Below are 12,547 nucleotides of genomic sequence, written 5' to 3' on the forward strand. Positions count from 1 at the left end.
ACCCCATACACATTACATTGTCAAGACTGGGTTCCCTCAATGTTTACAAAATGTTAGATATCGAAGTATGGAATCCAAAACTACCAGATTAAACTATAGCTAGTACATGTACAAGTGTGTCACAGGTTTTTACTGAGAGAGAGAGAGAGAGAGAGAAAGAAAGAGAGGGTCACGAAGAAAAGTTGTTTACGCATATATTATTTACGAATTCCCATGTCTTCTTTTATAAAGTTTTTCATCCATCCTTCCATCTGTGTGTGTAGACAAACATTCTGTTTAAATTTTTACAAAGATACCTTACAGATATAAATGTTCACATAGACATACATATGCACACACATATATACGTACATATAAATACACACACACACATACACACACACATATATATATAATGGTAAATAGCGATACATTAATATTTTGTTTAAGAACAACTTTTTGTAAAGCTGCCATTTTGTATCAAAATTTTCCCATGTGCAGTTTGTCTATGTAGAATAATTATTTTTTTTAGCCCAAAGAGCTATTTTCGGTTCTTAATTAAAATCAGTCAAAATTTATAGTTCATTATTTAAATCTACACTTATTTCAACTGTACTATACATATGTTAATCAAGTTGTCAGATTTTATTTCATCTGTTATGCCGAGCAGGAATTCTCTCCTTGCCACAGAAATCAGAGATGACTGCGCAAAGAACCTGTCACCATAACTCTAAACGTCAGCTCCCATTACTCTAAGCACCATTCACCATAACTCAGAGTACCAGTCTCTTAATTATAGATACCAGCACTCTAACTCACGTCTCTGAGTGTATGAAATAATGTCCTTAAGTCTAATCCAGACTCGCTGCATTTATATTAGTAGACGAAATACATGCCATTTGAGACAGCCACTTAATATGTTTTTAAAATACCATTAAGAAGAATATTTTGTTTCACGTGTTCTAATTAACTTCCAATATGTGAATAAATAAGGCTCCGAATAATTCATGTTGTTATATATTGATGACCAAATAAGGCAAACTGCTCACACCAGGTTAAATTTTCGCTCCTGTTTTGCCCAGATTAAGTGGGTTTTACGGCATATCATAATTTAGCTCCGATTAATGTCTCCAAAAATCTCCATCAGCTTTTTGACAAAAAGATCTCTTTGCATTTCAGGGCAAGACTTATTCAAAATCTTTCACAATTGGAAAATATGGTAAGTGCAAATTAAGATAATGACATTTCATTTAGTGTTCCACAATGAAGAAAGATGAAAAAATTAACATACGCTGCAAAGATGTACTCCAGAGTTACAAGAATTAAGAGGGAGATAAAGAATAGTACTAGAACCATAGCACATTTGAGCTGGAATGGAAATGAGACTTGATGTCCTCTTTACATGGATAGGACCACTAATTCATTTCCCATAGAACGTAAATGTTTATATATTATATACTAAAATTATGAAGTCAATTGGCATACAAAACAAACACGTTTCATTCCTTAGAGTTTGAGAAACAATTTTCAACCTTAGAAAAAGGTGTTTCACTGCATTTTATTTTGCCTTACACTGCAAACGGGGATTCTCTGGTCTACGCTTAATAACATGGCCTCGCACCAAGACTCCATGTTATATTATGTCATTAAGAAATAAAATACAAATATCAATATAAAAATAAATCAAGATAAAAGTATTTTTTATTTTTTTAATAGCTAAAAACGACAACATTTATCTAAACAAAGAGCATGTTTCCAATATTATTAAAAGATCTTTAAGTTTTCCTAACCTTCACTTTCCTAAATGGACCGCTCCGGTGGCCTAGTGGTAAGAGCGTCCATCTCAGATGCGGGAGGTCATGGGTTCTATCCCCATCCGAGTCATACCAAAGACATAAAAAATTAGTACTAACAGCTACCTCGCTTGGTGCTCAGCATTAAGAGGTTAGTGTTAGGACTGGTCGGCCTGGTGTCAGGATAATGTGACTGGGTGGGAAATCATTCTACATGTCTGCGACATGATGCCCCAGTGCTAGACATCACTATAAGCTGTAACACTGCAGACAACGTAGCGATATGACTGAAAAAATGTTAAAGCTACGTTAAAAATCCAAATCACAGACACACACACACACACACACTTTCCTAAATGTGATCAATTCTGCTGATAGTGCCCCAGCTCTCGTTTTTTCCCCAATAAATTGACAGGTCGAACAGGACGAATTTGGTGGACTTCAGTGATTGGCCAGTTGTTTAAAATAGTTATACCATTTTATTTTATTTTTTTAAATACTTATTTAATATTTGGCCAAGAGAGAAGTCATGTTGGAGAGCTGGTATTTGCTCTGCAGAAAGGTTTTATGAGTGTTGACTTAAACAAAATGCCGCTGATAGGAGGTTAGAAACTGTGTGAAATATTTCATTGATTTCCATATCTGAATTGTTCGTGGGTAGAAAATCTTCTGGACCAGGTGGTGGGAGCGGCGTATACTATCCAGATACATACTTGAAAGTTTTCTTGAAGGAAACATATTTCAGTGTATTTTCTGCAAAAATATGATAGCTCCTCAGAGTTGCTCAATCACTGTATAAGGGCCTAAGGCCGTTAATACATTCTTCAGATTGAGCCTAAGAAATGTAAGATTGGCATATTCGCTGAATGATTCTCTATATCTATATATTTTGAATTTCATGACAAATAAATGTGCTATAGCTGTGAAAATACAGGTATATAAGTTACCAAGACGCTCAATATTTTTATTTTCAGTGTTTTATCATTAACTGGTTTTTTTTTTCTGTTCAGTTTTGCCTAAGTTTGAAGTCACTGTTGAACTTCCACCATTTATCTTAACATCGGACAAAGATGTTACAGGAACAGTAAAAGCAAAGTAAGTATGTGCTGCTTAGCTCTTGAAAACCGTGGAGATCTCATGTTATATACTGTCTTTTCATTGCTTAAGGGAGCAATTACACTTTTTTTTTATTTCCGGGGTGGTGCAAATGCAAATTATAAAGCAAATATATTGACCTGTACATCAAAAGCCATTACAGAAACTATCATACCCTGTCACAAGATTTCAATAATACAATATCATTGGTTCTCCACATAAATAGTTTCCTATGTTTTAGTACGCGCTAAAAATCATAACATAAGCCCAAGTTACATCGGACCGCCCTTGACTTATAATGAGCACTCTCCAATAATGTCTGTTATCTTCTTTTCTCAGCTTTCCATTGTTTTCCCCATTATTTTTCTATTGCTATTGTCAGTAAGAAACTTGGCAAGATGAGCAAGCAGCTTGTGTGACAGATACTGGGCTCTGTTTAGAACCCAACCACACTATCCAAGCACCTAATCATTGCGCCTTACAATATACCCAAGTCTGATACTCTTGTAATGGGTAGTTTGGGAGTATTTTACGCTCGAAAAGACATTGGTATACACAGTTAATATTGTTTATGCAATTTATACGAGTGACAAGGCTAGATTAGATATGACAATGCATATTCAGTATCACAGCATGCCACCTAAAGTCGAAGCCTACTCCCTTTGATAATTACTGTCACATTAATAGGCTTAATCTTGGAGCATATTCTGGAAATTGCTCAGCTGTCCATCAGTTTTGTCATACGTTGACGACGATGGGTCAGTTTTATTGAAGAGTTTCGTGTTAGTACATCAATGAACAGACATTAAAATCAAGAAAAGGTATATGCCTCTTACAAAATAATAAATCTGACAGGTACACATATGGAAAGCCTGTGGTTGGAACAGTTAAACTACGAGCGGATATGGATTATTACTACGCTCCTTGGAAATATCACGGTGACGAGGTGATGCTGGAAACAACATTTGACGTAAGTCGAATAATTAAAATTATTTGTTTTTTTTGGTGGGGGTTGGTGTTTATTCTCTTAGTTTTGGCTGCCAGTTAGCTTGAATATTGCCAGTAAAAATAAATTTTAAACATCTTATAATATTTTACATCTACTAGTCATTTCATAGACCTACTTGTCTGCCTACTCTCCTACAAACCTACCTATCTATCTGTCTATTTGATATCAGCTATACATGCCTGTATGTATGTGTTGATTTCTGGATGCATGGCAGTTATGTCATTGAATCGTCATCCTTTCACGTGTCTGTATTTGTACCATATTCTGACTCCTCTTCAGGGGCCCCGAGTGGCCGAGTGGTCTAAAGCACTCTCCGTTACAGATCACTGCCATCTCATCTCTGTCTGCGTGGGTTCGAGTCTCAGATGCAGCCATTGTGGGTATGTGAGAAAGCTTGCCAGTAGGTTCTCGTGGGTCAGTGGTTCTTTCCGGGGTTTTCCCGGGTTTTTCCTCCACCATTAATACTGGCCGCCATATATAGCCTATCGTGTGCTGAAAAATGTGCAGCAACAACAGCAACAATGACTCACTCTGCAACATATCAAATGCAAATACTAAAAGCGTTGCCTTAGAAGTATATGTTGTGCCATTTATAACTCAAACCGTTCTACTGTTAATGTCCTGTTTGTTCTGCATATTACTTTGCGTGAAAGATGTTTGTCTTGGATTTTTTACAATGTTCTAAATCACATCGTCATCTTTATTCCAGATTAATGGCGAGGCACAGTTCACTGTACCGTTGGACAGAGTTCAAAACGAGGTCGACCCCAACTCGTTTGTACCACTTGTGAAGCAGCTGTCTGGATATCATGTCACCATCGTTGCCACCGTAACAGAGAGTCTAAATAATCTCACAAGAAACGGAACTGCTAGTGTACAGTTCTATAGTGAGCCATACAGTATGTCATTTTCCAGCGGAAGTTCAAGAAACTTTAAACCCGGACTACCTTATGAAGCCTATGTAAGAAGAAAACATTAATTTCTCTAATTTAATTCTTGCTCTAGGTGTTGAATTAATTAAGAAAATTAAGAGGTAATTGTCTAATTTCATCTTATCTTTGTATCTAACTTAATGAGCAAACCCCACTGAAACTTATATTATCCGATTGACTACAGCATCTGCCTTTATTTTTCTGAGACTGCATACATCCTTCCTGTAACAGCAACTGTGCTCTCATACATTATTTTCTGCTTTTTTTACACCAGTTTCAATAAATAAATTGCATTACATATCGACCTGTTGCCCTGTTTTGCAGGGACTTTCCATCTACTGCAGCTATTTATCTCAGTGAAAATCCCATTATGAATTAATATTTCCTCATGTACTTGTCGTTGAGCAACAACAGTCAACAAACATCCATTCATCCACCCATCCATCGATACATACATACGTAGTTAGTGTACTATTTAGTTATTTTAACGTAGACCCATAGCAGTTGTTGTGATCTATCCCTGACTTGGAAAATCCTGGTCTCTGTGAAAGATTCAACTCCACAGATAGGCAGTGAAGGTTGCCTAGAGTTGTAAAAATCACACCTGAAACATGTAGCCGCTGCGGTGTTGAATCATAGTCGATGGCCATTGCAAGAATGCTCAGGACAGTCGTGACAATGGATTGTGTAGATGGTATGAATCATACAAATACGGTGATATCTACTACTGGCTTTTCGATTTAGGCAACCTTTTCAACGTCAAAATTAGATACACAGAAAAGTGTATTATTCCAGAAACTGGTTGTTCATTGTATGTCGATGATTCTTTGTTTGTTATAGATAGAAAAGTATCCATTTTATTGAATGGCAACAGCAGCGATGGCTAAATATAATTTAGAAATGGTAAGAGTTAAAATGGTACAAATTTAATTGAAACTAAAATTGTTTGCTTGCACGTCTTCCAATTGGACACACTTCATAAAGACCCAAAGCTCTGTCTTGACTGTTCTTTTTATTCATGTTGTAATGCAGGCAAAGTACATTGTGTATATTAGATACCTCATAGAAAAATGTAAAAGAAACCCTGGATTCATTACGAATCTTGGCCAAGCCAGATTTGTCAGCAGACTCTAAGGTTTACTCCTGTTATATAGGGCTTGAGTTAAATCTAAATTTTACTATGACCATTGCTGCTAGTAGATTTTAATTCTTACTGGTACGGTACCGATTCCTCATCCAGTCTTTTTAGTATTGGCATATTGGGTATAAATGTCTTGCTTGTTCAGTGTTCCTGACTGGTACAGCTTACTTCCGGTACTTACTATGACTCGACTGTGCATGGATCAGCTCACAAATCTTACATGCAAAACTTGATCTGACACAAAATCAGGGTCTTACGCTTTATCTGGAAGCATTTAGAACTTTGCATCTGTATGCATTTGGAACTTCCACTTTAAATGCCACTTAGCTGAAACTAATGGACCAGCACTTTATTGAAGACGAATGAAAATGGTTCTTCAGTATACTATCAAACTATCATGCAATCCAGTGGTTCCCATACTTTTTCGGCCACCGCCTTCATGGTTATCCTCAGTGCCACCTACCTTACCCCGTAACACGCATAATCCCATCACCCACTTTGGGAACCACTGATGTAATCCATCTAAATCCGTATATCATGTCGCCAGTTATTAAGTTCCAGAAACAATTTGGAAGCCAAATTTCATTTCATATTTCGGCATACAAATTCATCTTCATATAGGAGTCGCGAATATCAATTTTGCAAACATCGCAAAGTCCCCATCTCTAACTAAATTACGACCTTGGTTATTATCCCTAACCCCTCCAATAACGTTTAATTTTTGCCAGTGTGAACATCATCTACCTATCTAGTTTTTCAGACCAGATTCATAGACATCATAGCTTCTTATCGTATCCTAACGTCCCAGTGTACAGCCAGTTCGACTAATGCAGAAAAAGTTGAATCTGCCGTTCCAACGCTCAACGGTAGAATCATGCTCAGTTACCATACAAAGATTCCATTCTCAGATAAAAAATAACAACCATTCTCAGATTTTGGTCAACATCGAATCCTCAATGCAAATTATCATTTTATTGGACTCCTGTCCCATTTCAACCCTTCAACTTGCAACCCAGTTTATGTCGAAAATCTTACAGAAACACAATTTGTTAATAAAATCTAGACAAATTATTCTATACAACTGACTACGTAGTCACACTGGTATTCAGGGTAATTACAAGGTAGGTAAAACAGCTGGGGATGCCATACAGTTACCCGTTGCTACATGGAATATTCCATATAATGGCTTCTGATATTATTTAAATCATCTTGTTTTGTACACCTATAAAATATGTGGAATGAAATTTGAACAAATATGCTTTAGAACATCAAAACCATTTGAGTAATAAACCATTCATTTAGAACATATCGCAAAATACTGAGTTGGTATTGTGCCTCGCGAATAGTGCACACATATCTGACCCAAGCTTACTCCAGAAGGCTGAACCTCAGAGTGCATACTTTGAAGAAAGTATAGATTTCAACCCTCTGAGACAGTCACTTTCTTAATGTGAACTCAGTTGAGCCTTTAACACATTTACCACATTTTAAAGAGGTTGTATTTTCCCTTTCTCTTTTTTTGATATAACCATCAAAGAATTTTAACATATTTAAGTTTCATCCTTTATCCGCCAATGTTACATGCTTACGCTTATTTTAAAGGGGTTATTTTAGTACAGGTTTCTTGTTTTAGTTTTCCTCTAGGGTGGGTGTGGGAGAACAGTGGAGGGGAAAAGTTTAATTTACAATTTTAGAACTTCTAAGGTTGAAGTCAATAATGAAATAAGTTAAACTTAATTATGTAATTAATCATAAGACAAAGCCTATCATTGTTACTCGCAATTTGTAAGCATTCAGTTGGTCAGTATATTCAGATTGTTTGGAAATAAATTGGAAGTAGAAATATTCCTAAAAAAAACCAAAAAACAAATTGATTTTGAAAAATATTATTATTACGAACAATAATGTAGTCAATGATTTTTTTGTGTTGTTGATTGTTTTCATCATGTGTCCCAGGTCCACAGGAAGATAAGGTACTATGTGATTGCGTTTATTTATTTTATTCCATTCTACCCAGCTCATTCTGCATCAAGCTGATGGTCGACCTGTGATTTCTTCAGAGAAATCCGTGGAGGTGATCACCTATGTCAAGTTTTATGACGAGAGTGTGCACAAATACAGGGCCCATACAATAGCCCATGAGTTTTATGCCCCTCCACCTACAGGATTACTACCCATTAAAGCAGACCCACCGGTGGATTCACAGTCACTTCATTTTGAGGTTTGTAAACTCTGTATTTTTTAAATCTGTATCATTACGTATTTGACTGAAGAGTTTTACTTATTCGAAGGACACATAATGTTACAAAGTTCGACCATCTCTCAAAAGACAGGGTGCCCAGAGCTTCCGTCCTTGAGATGAGATTTTGCAAATGAAAAATGTTTTCTTAAATTGTGATTCATGAAGATGTATTACTGTTAAATTACGCTTTGCTCAATATTATTATTTTGCTGTGAACTCTATGTGGTTTGTAAATGTTTGAGATTCTGGAATATTATATTAAGCAGTGATTAAGTATGCACTATGAAGCATGCTAGTGTTTCGTTACAAATGGAAGGAGTTTCCTCATTTTACCACATGCCGAGTAATATGTATCCGCAGATCGGTACACATTTTCCTACATTGAATTAATGCGTAAGAACAAATTTACATAGATGACTATATTGTGGTTGATTTATATTGTGAAATTTTCCCGTCTCTACATCAGGTAACACAATGTATTCCTTTAACAGTTGTGGTCATTCCTTTGTGGATCATCAGAGAAGTTAATTCATAGATATATGAGATGGATTTACGGCATCGTTGAAAATTCATCAATGTATGACCGACTTGGGACGGATTTATGGCATCATTGAAAATTCATCAATATATGACTGACTTGGGACGGATTTACGGCATCTTTGAAAAGAACAAAGCTTACTTTTGTACTTTAAGGTATCACGGTACCAATTGTTTTTCCATATACCTCAATGCTAATGTTTTGTGAAATAAATATACTTTCTGTCCTACTTGGGCATGCATGTCACACACTGTCATATAGAACAATGCTAGATTGTCAATTTGACAATGACATAACCAGGTACTCCATTGCATTTAAGAGAGATAACTCTACTGGAACTAGACAGGGGTAAGAGTTATCTAGTCACAACAAGCACATTTTCAGCCATGTGTACCATATTTTAAAAAAATCATAAAAAATACAAAATATGATCTAGATAGAAATTAACACAAACTCACATGTTGCCAAGAGGCTCAACTTTTTTTTAAGCCAAACAGAAAGTACAACTCTTACATAATGCACCAATCACAGCTAGTGTTGTTCTTTAATTCTGAATACAATGTTCCATACACCTTAAGCTCCGCCCACCTGGACTTGCGCAATTGGTACCGTTATACCTTAAAGTAGTTGGCATAATTCTTATTTTAAGAGCCAATACATGCATGAAATAATTAACCGTGTTTAATCATAATTTTGAATTAAGAAAGTAATGTTACAACCCACTGGAAAGTAGTCTATGCATGCATTATTGTTTTACAACACTTGAGCACAACAGTGGCCATATAATGCCAACTCAAGTTAAAGTTGAATCAATGTAACAATGAAGAACTTGCTCTCACAAAGCAATGTTTGCTAAAAGCATTTTTGAAAATTTTAGTTCCAAGATAAACAGAAACACAAGAATTCTTTAATCTAATATACCTATATGGTTGCAGATTGAAATTAAGAAATTTAATAGACTTCATTATTTCACCCGTTTTCTCTTACATGATTTATATTGAAGAAAAATGACCATGTGATTCAGAACTTAGTCTGTCTATTTCAGGTTCATTTTAAGGGATTCCAAGCTAGTATAGATGTAGAGAAGCCAGGCTTCACGATCGGAAATGGGGCATTACAAATATCCATGAATTCGACAGTTGCTGCAGTAAGGGTGGTTTTCAATTGCTTTGCTTCTTCTTTTTGCCAATTCTTTCTTTTGTTTTTGAGATTGCTATACTTATTATATAATATTTTAATCAGTAACGAATTTTGACCACTTTTTGTATCAAGTGAATTTAAATCTGTCTATCTATCTGTTTGTCTATCCACTTGTGTTATGTATAATCAGAGTTCTCCGGATGCCGAAATCCATGTAAAAGTATACAAATTGTTGTTGTTGTTTTGTTTGAAATATTGTAATGGGATTATTCAAAGTTGCATAGATCATATTTTAGCAGACAATATCAAGGAACCTGTCAATCCATCAACGTTTCCTAATGATAATTTGATGAAACGACTAATTACAAACGAGTATGAATTAACACCTGTCTCTGATTAACGTTACTCAACACAGATAAATCCATAATTTTACAAATCCTAAAAAAATGTTTGGAACACACACATTTTATGGAATACGCGCATTTAGAAATATTGTGCAAGTATTTTGAGACTTAGTGTGTTTGTCAGAAGAATACAAGCACCCATGGTCGTCGTTATAAACTGTTCTAAAATCTGCTGTTTTTGGTGTAGTGCAAAATATTGTTTCTGAGTATTTTTCCGATGACAACTTTATATGATCTCTTTGGGGCCAAGCGCAAGACTGCATATGAACAAGATTTTCGCGAGACTGGTCTGGGTAAAGGAAAAAGAATGTCACAGAGATCAAGAGATTAACGGATGAATCATGGAATAGGACAGTCCCTTGTCAAAATAAGAAAAATAGTGGAACTCTGTTAGGTGTATGTATGTGGTGGCGTGGCTGTGGAAAAACAAACACAATAGCAACCCATGAAACACCAGATCAAGAAATGGAGGATTTTTTAAATCAAATTTTCTGTAAAGAAATTTTTAAAGTTTGTTTAAGAAACTATTCAATTTTGCCTTCTGTGTTACTCGAAGATGACAAAAAAAAGCAAGGGAATGGAATATGGTAATTTGTTTCTATTTCCAGTGTCTTGGAAACTTTATTGATATGAAATGGTATAAAAATAATTAAAATTTTAATATAGAAAGAAAGCTGCACACATAATGAAAGAATGACAAAGTAAAGTCATTAGCAATTGTTATATTTGTAACATCACAAACAATAGCAATTAAATCAGTTATAAGCTGCTTAGGTAGTTATTTTATTTACAGTTTTGTTTGTCTGGGCTGATTTAGATGAATCATAAACTAAACATCAAGAATCGTCAGCTTCCTGAATTACAGTTTGATCGTAGTTACACCCTTTTATTGTTGATTTTTCTGCTCTTTTTTTGGGAGGGGGTTGGAATTTAATTTGTACCTGAAATATATAGGGTCAGCTTAAGTCTAATTATTTCACAATGAATAGGTATTAGAAAACTGATCATACATACATACATACATACATACATAAATACATATAATATACACGTTTTAAATTGTTGCACGGTAAAAAAGTATAACACTTTTATTCAAGGAAGGAGTCCTGGATTACAACTTTCAAAGTCCTATGGAGAATCTTGATTTATATCTGTGCTACGTTGTACCTGATCAGGAAACAATTTTTAAAAAACAGGGACACACACAGAACAGAAGAAAGCTATCCTCAATTCTGAAATAGTCACAAATAAAGAAAAAGAATAAAATGGCAGAAAAATAATCTCATGATCAGAGAACAACCTTATATCTATACATAAGGGAAACTTTGGATGCAATCTATAAGCACTTTGGTGCTATCCTCGTTGGCTTGGCCACATGTGTAAACCAGGAGTGACCGATAGATAGTTAAATCAGTCTAAATGAAATGTCCAATTAAGATGTAAATCCTAGGAATTGAAAAGCTCACAGTGAAGAGGTCCTTTTCTCTTCGTAATTATATCAATTCACACACAAAAGATTCACTGAAGATTTAATGTAAATTTCTTTACATGTGTTTTCCGTATTCCGTGGTCTCTTTGTATAATCTATTTTAATGATTACATGTGTGTTTTGTGTTCAGTGGTCTCACTGTATAGTCTATTTTAATGATTACATGTGTTTGGTGTGCAGGGGTCCCCTTGTATATCCTATTTTAATGATTATATGTGTGTTTGGTGTTCAGTGGTCAATTTGTATAACCTCTTTTAATGATTCGTACATGTGTGGTCAGTGTTCAACTGTTTCTTTGTATAATCTATTTTGATGATTCTTTCTTGTGTGTTCAGTTGTCTCTTTGTATAATCTGTTTTAATGATTTTTACATGTGCATTTGTTGTTCAGTTGTTTCTTCATATAATCCATTGTTATAGAGAAAGATTCATTCATGATGAAGATACGTTGGGTTCTCAGCCTTTGTTCAATCTATCCATGACGAAGATACCTTGGGTTTTCAGAATTTGTTAAATTCATTCCTGATGATGATACATTGGGTTCTCAGCCTTTGTTAAATTCATTCCTGATGATGATCCATTGGGTTCTCAGCCTTTGTTAAATTCATTCCTGATGATGATAGGTTGGGTTCTCAGATTTTGTTTAATTTATTCATGATGAAGATACGTTGGGTTCACAGTCTTTGTTTAAAAGGTTATCTGCATAAATAAAACTCTGAAGAGAGAATTTCTTCTTTATTCATATTCGGCGCGATAGAGAGATCTATATTTAAGAGTTTCCGTGTT

The 12,547-nt window shown here is 35.2% G+C and overlaps 1 protein-coding gene across 2 annotated transcripts in view; it reads left to right on the plus strand.

The window, feature by feature from the left end:
- Window positions 1–12,547, plus strand: part of LOC149803784 (CD109 antigen-like) — an 81,003-nt gene that overhangs the window by 17,885 nt on the left and 50,571 nt on the right. For both annotated transcript variants that reach the window (XM_089953581.1, XM_089953580.1), the window contains exons 8-13: window positions 1,159–1,198; window positions 2,783–2,867; window positions 3,723–3,837; window positions 4,586–4,837; window positions 7,967–8,170; window positions 9,775–9,876. In XM_089953581.1, coding sequence (XP_089809707.1) covers window positions 1,159–1,198; window positions 2,783–2,867; window positions 3,723–3,837; window positions 4,586–4,837; window positions 7,967–8,170; window positions 9,775–9,876 — 798 coding nt within the window. The remainder of the gene's footprint in view (window positions 1–1,158; window positions 1,199–2,782; window positions 2,868–3,722; window positions 3,838–4,585; window positions 4,838–7,966; window positions 8,171–9,774; window positions 9,877–12,547) is intronic.

The sequence above is a fragment of the Sinohyriopsis cumingii genome, chromosome 3 (assembly GCF_028554795.1).
Source record: "Sinohyriopsis cumingii isolate HCF-2022 chromosome 3, ASM2855479v2, whole genome shotgun sequence".
Lineage (NCBI taxonomy): Eukaryota > Metazoa > Mollusca > Bivalvia > Unionida > Unionidae > Sinohyriopsis > Sinohyriopsis cumingii.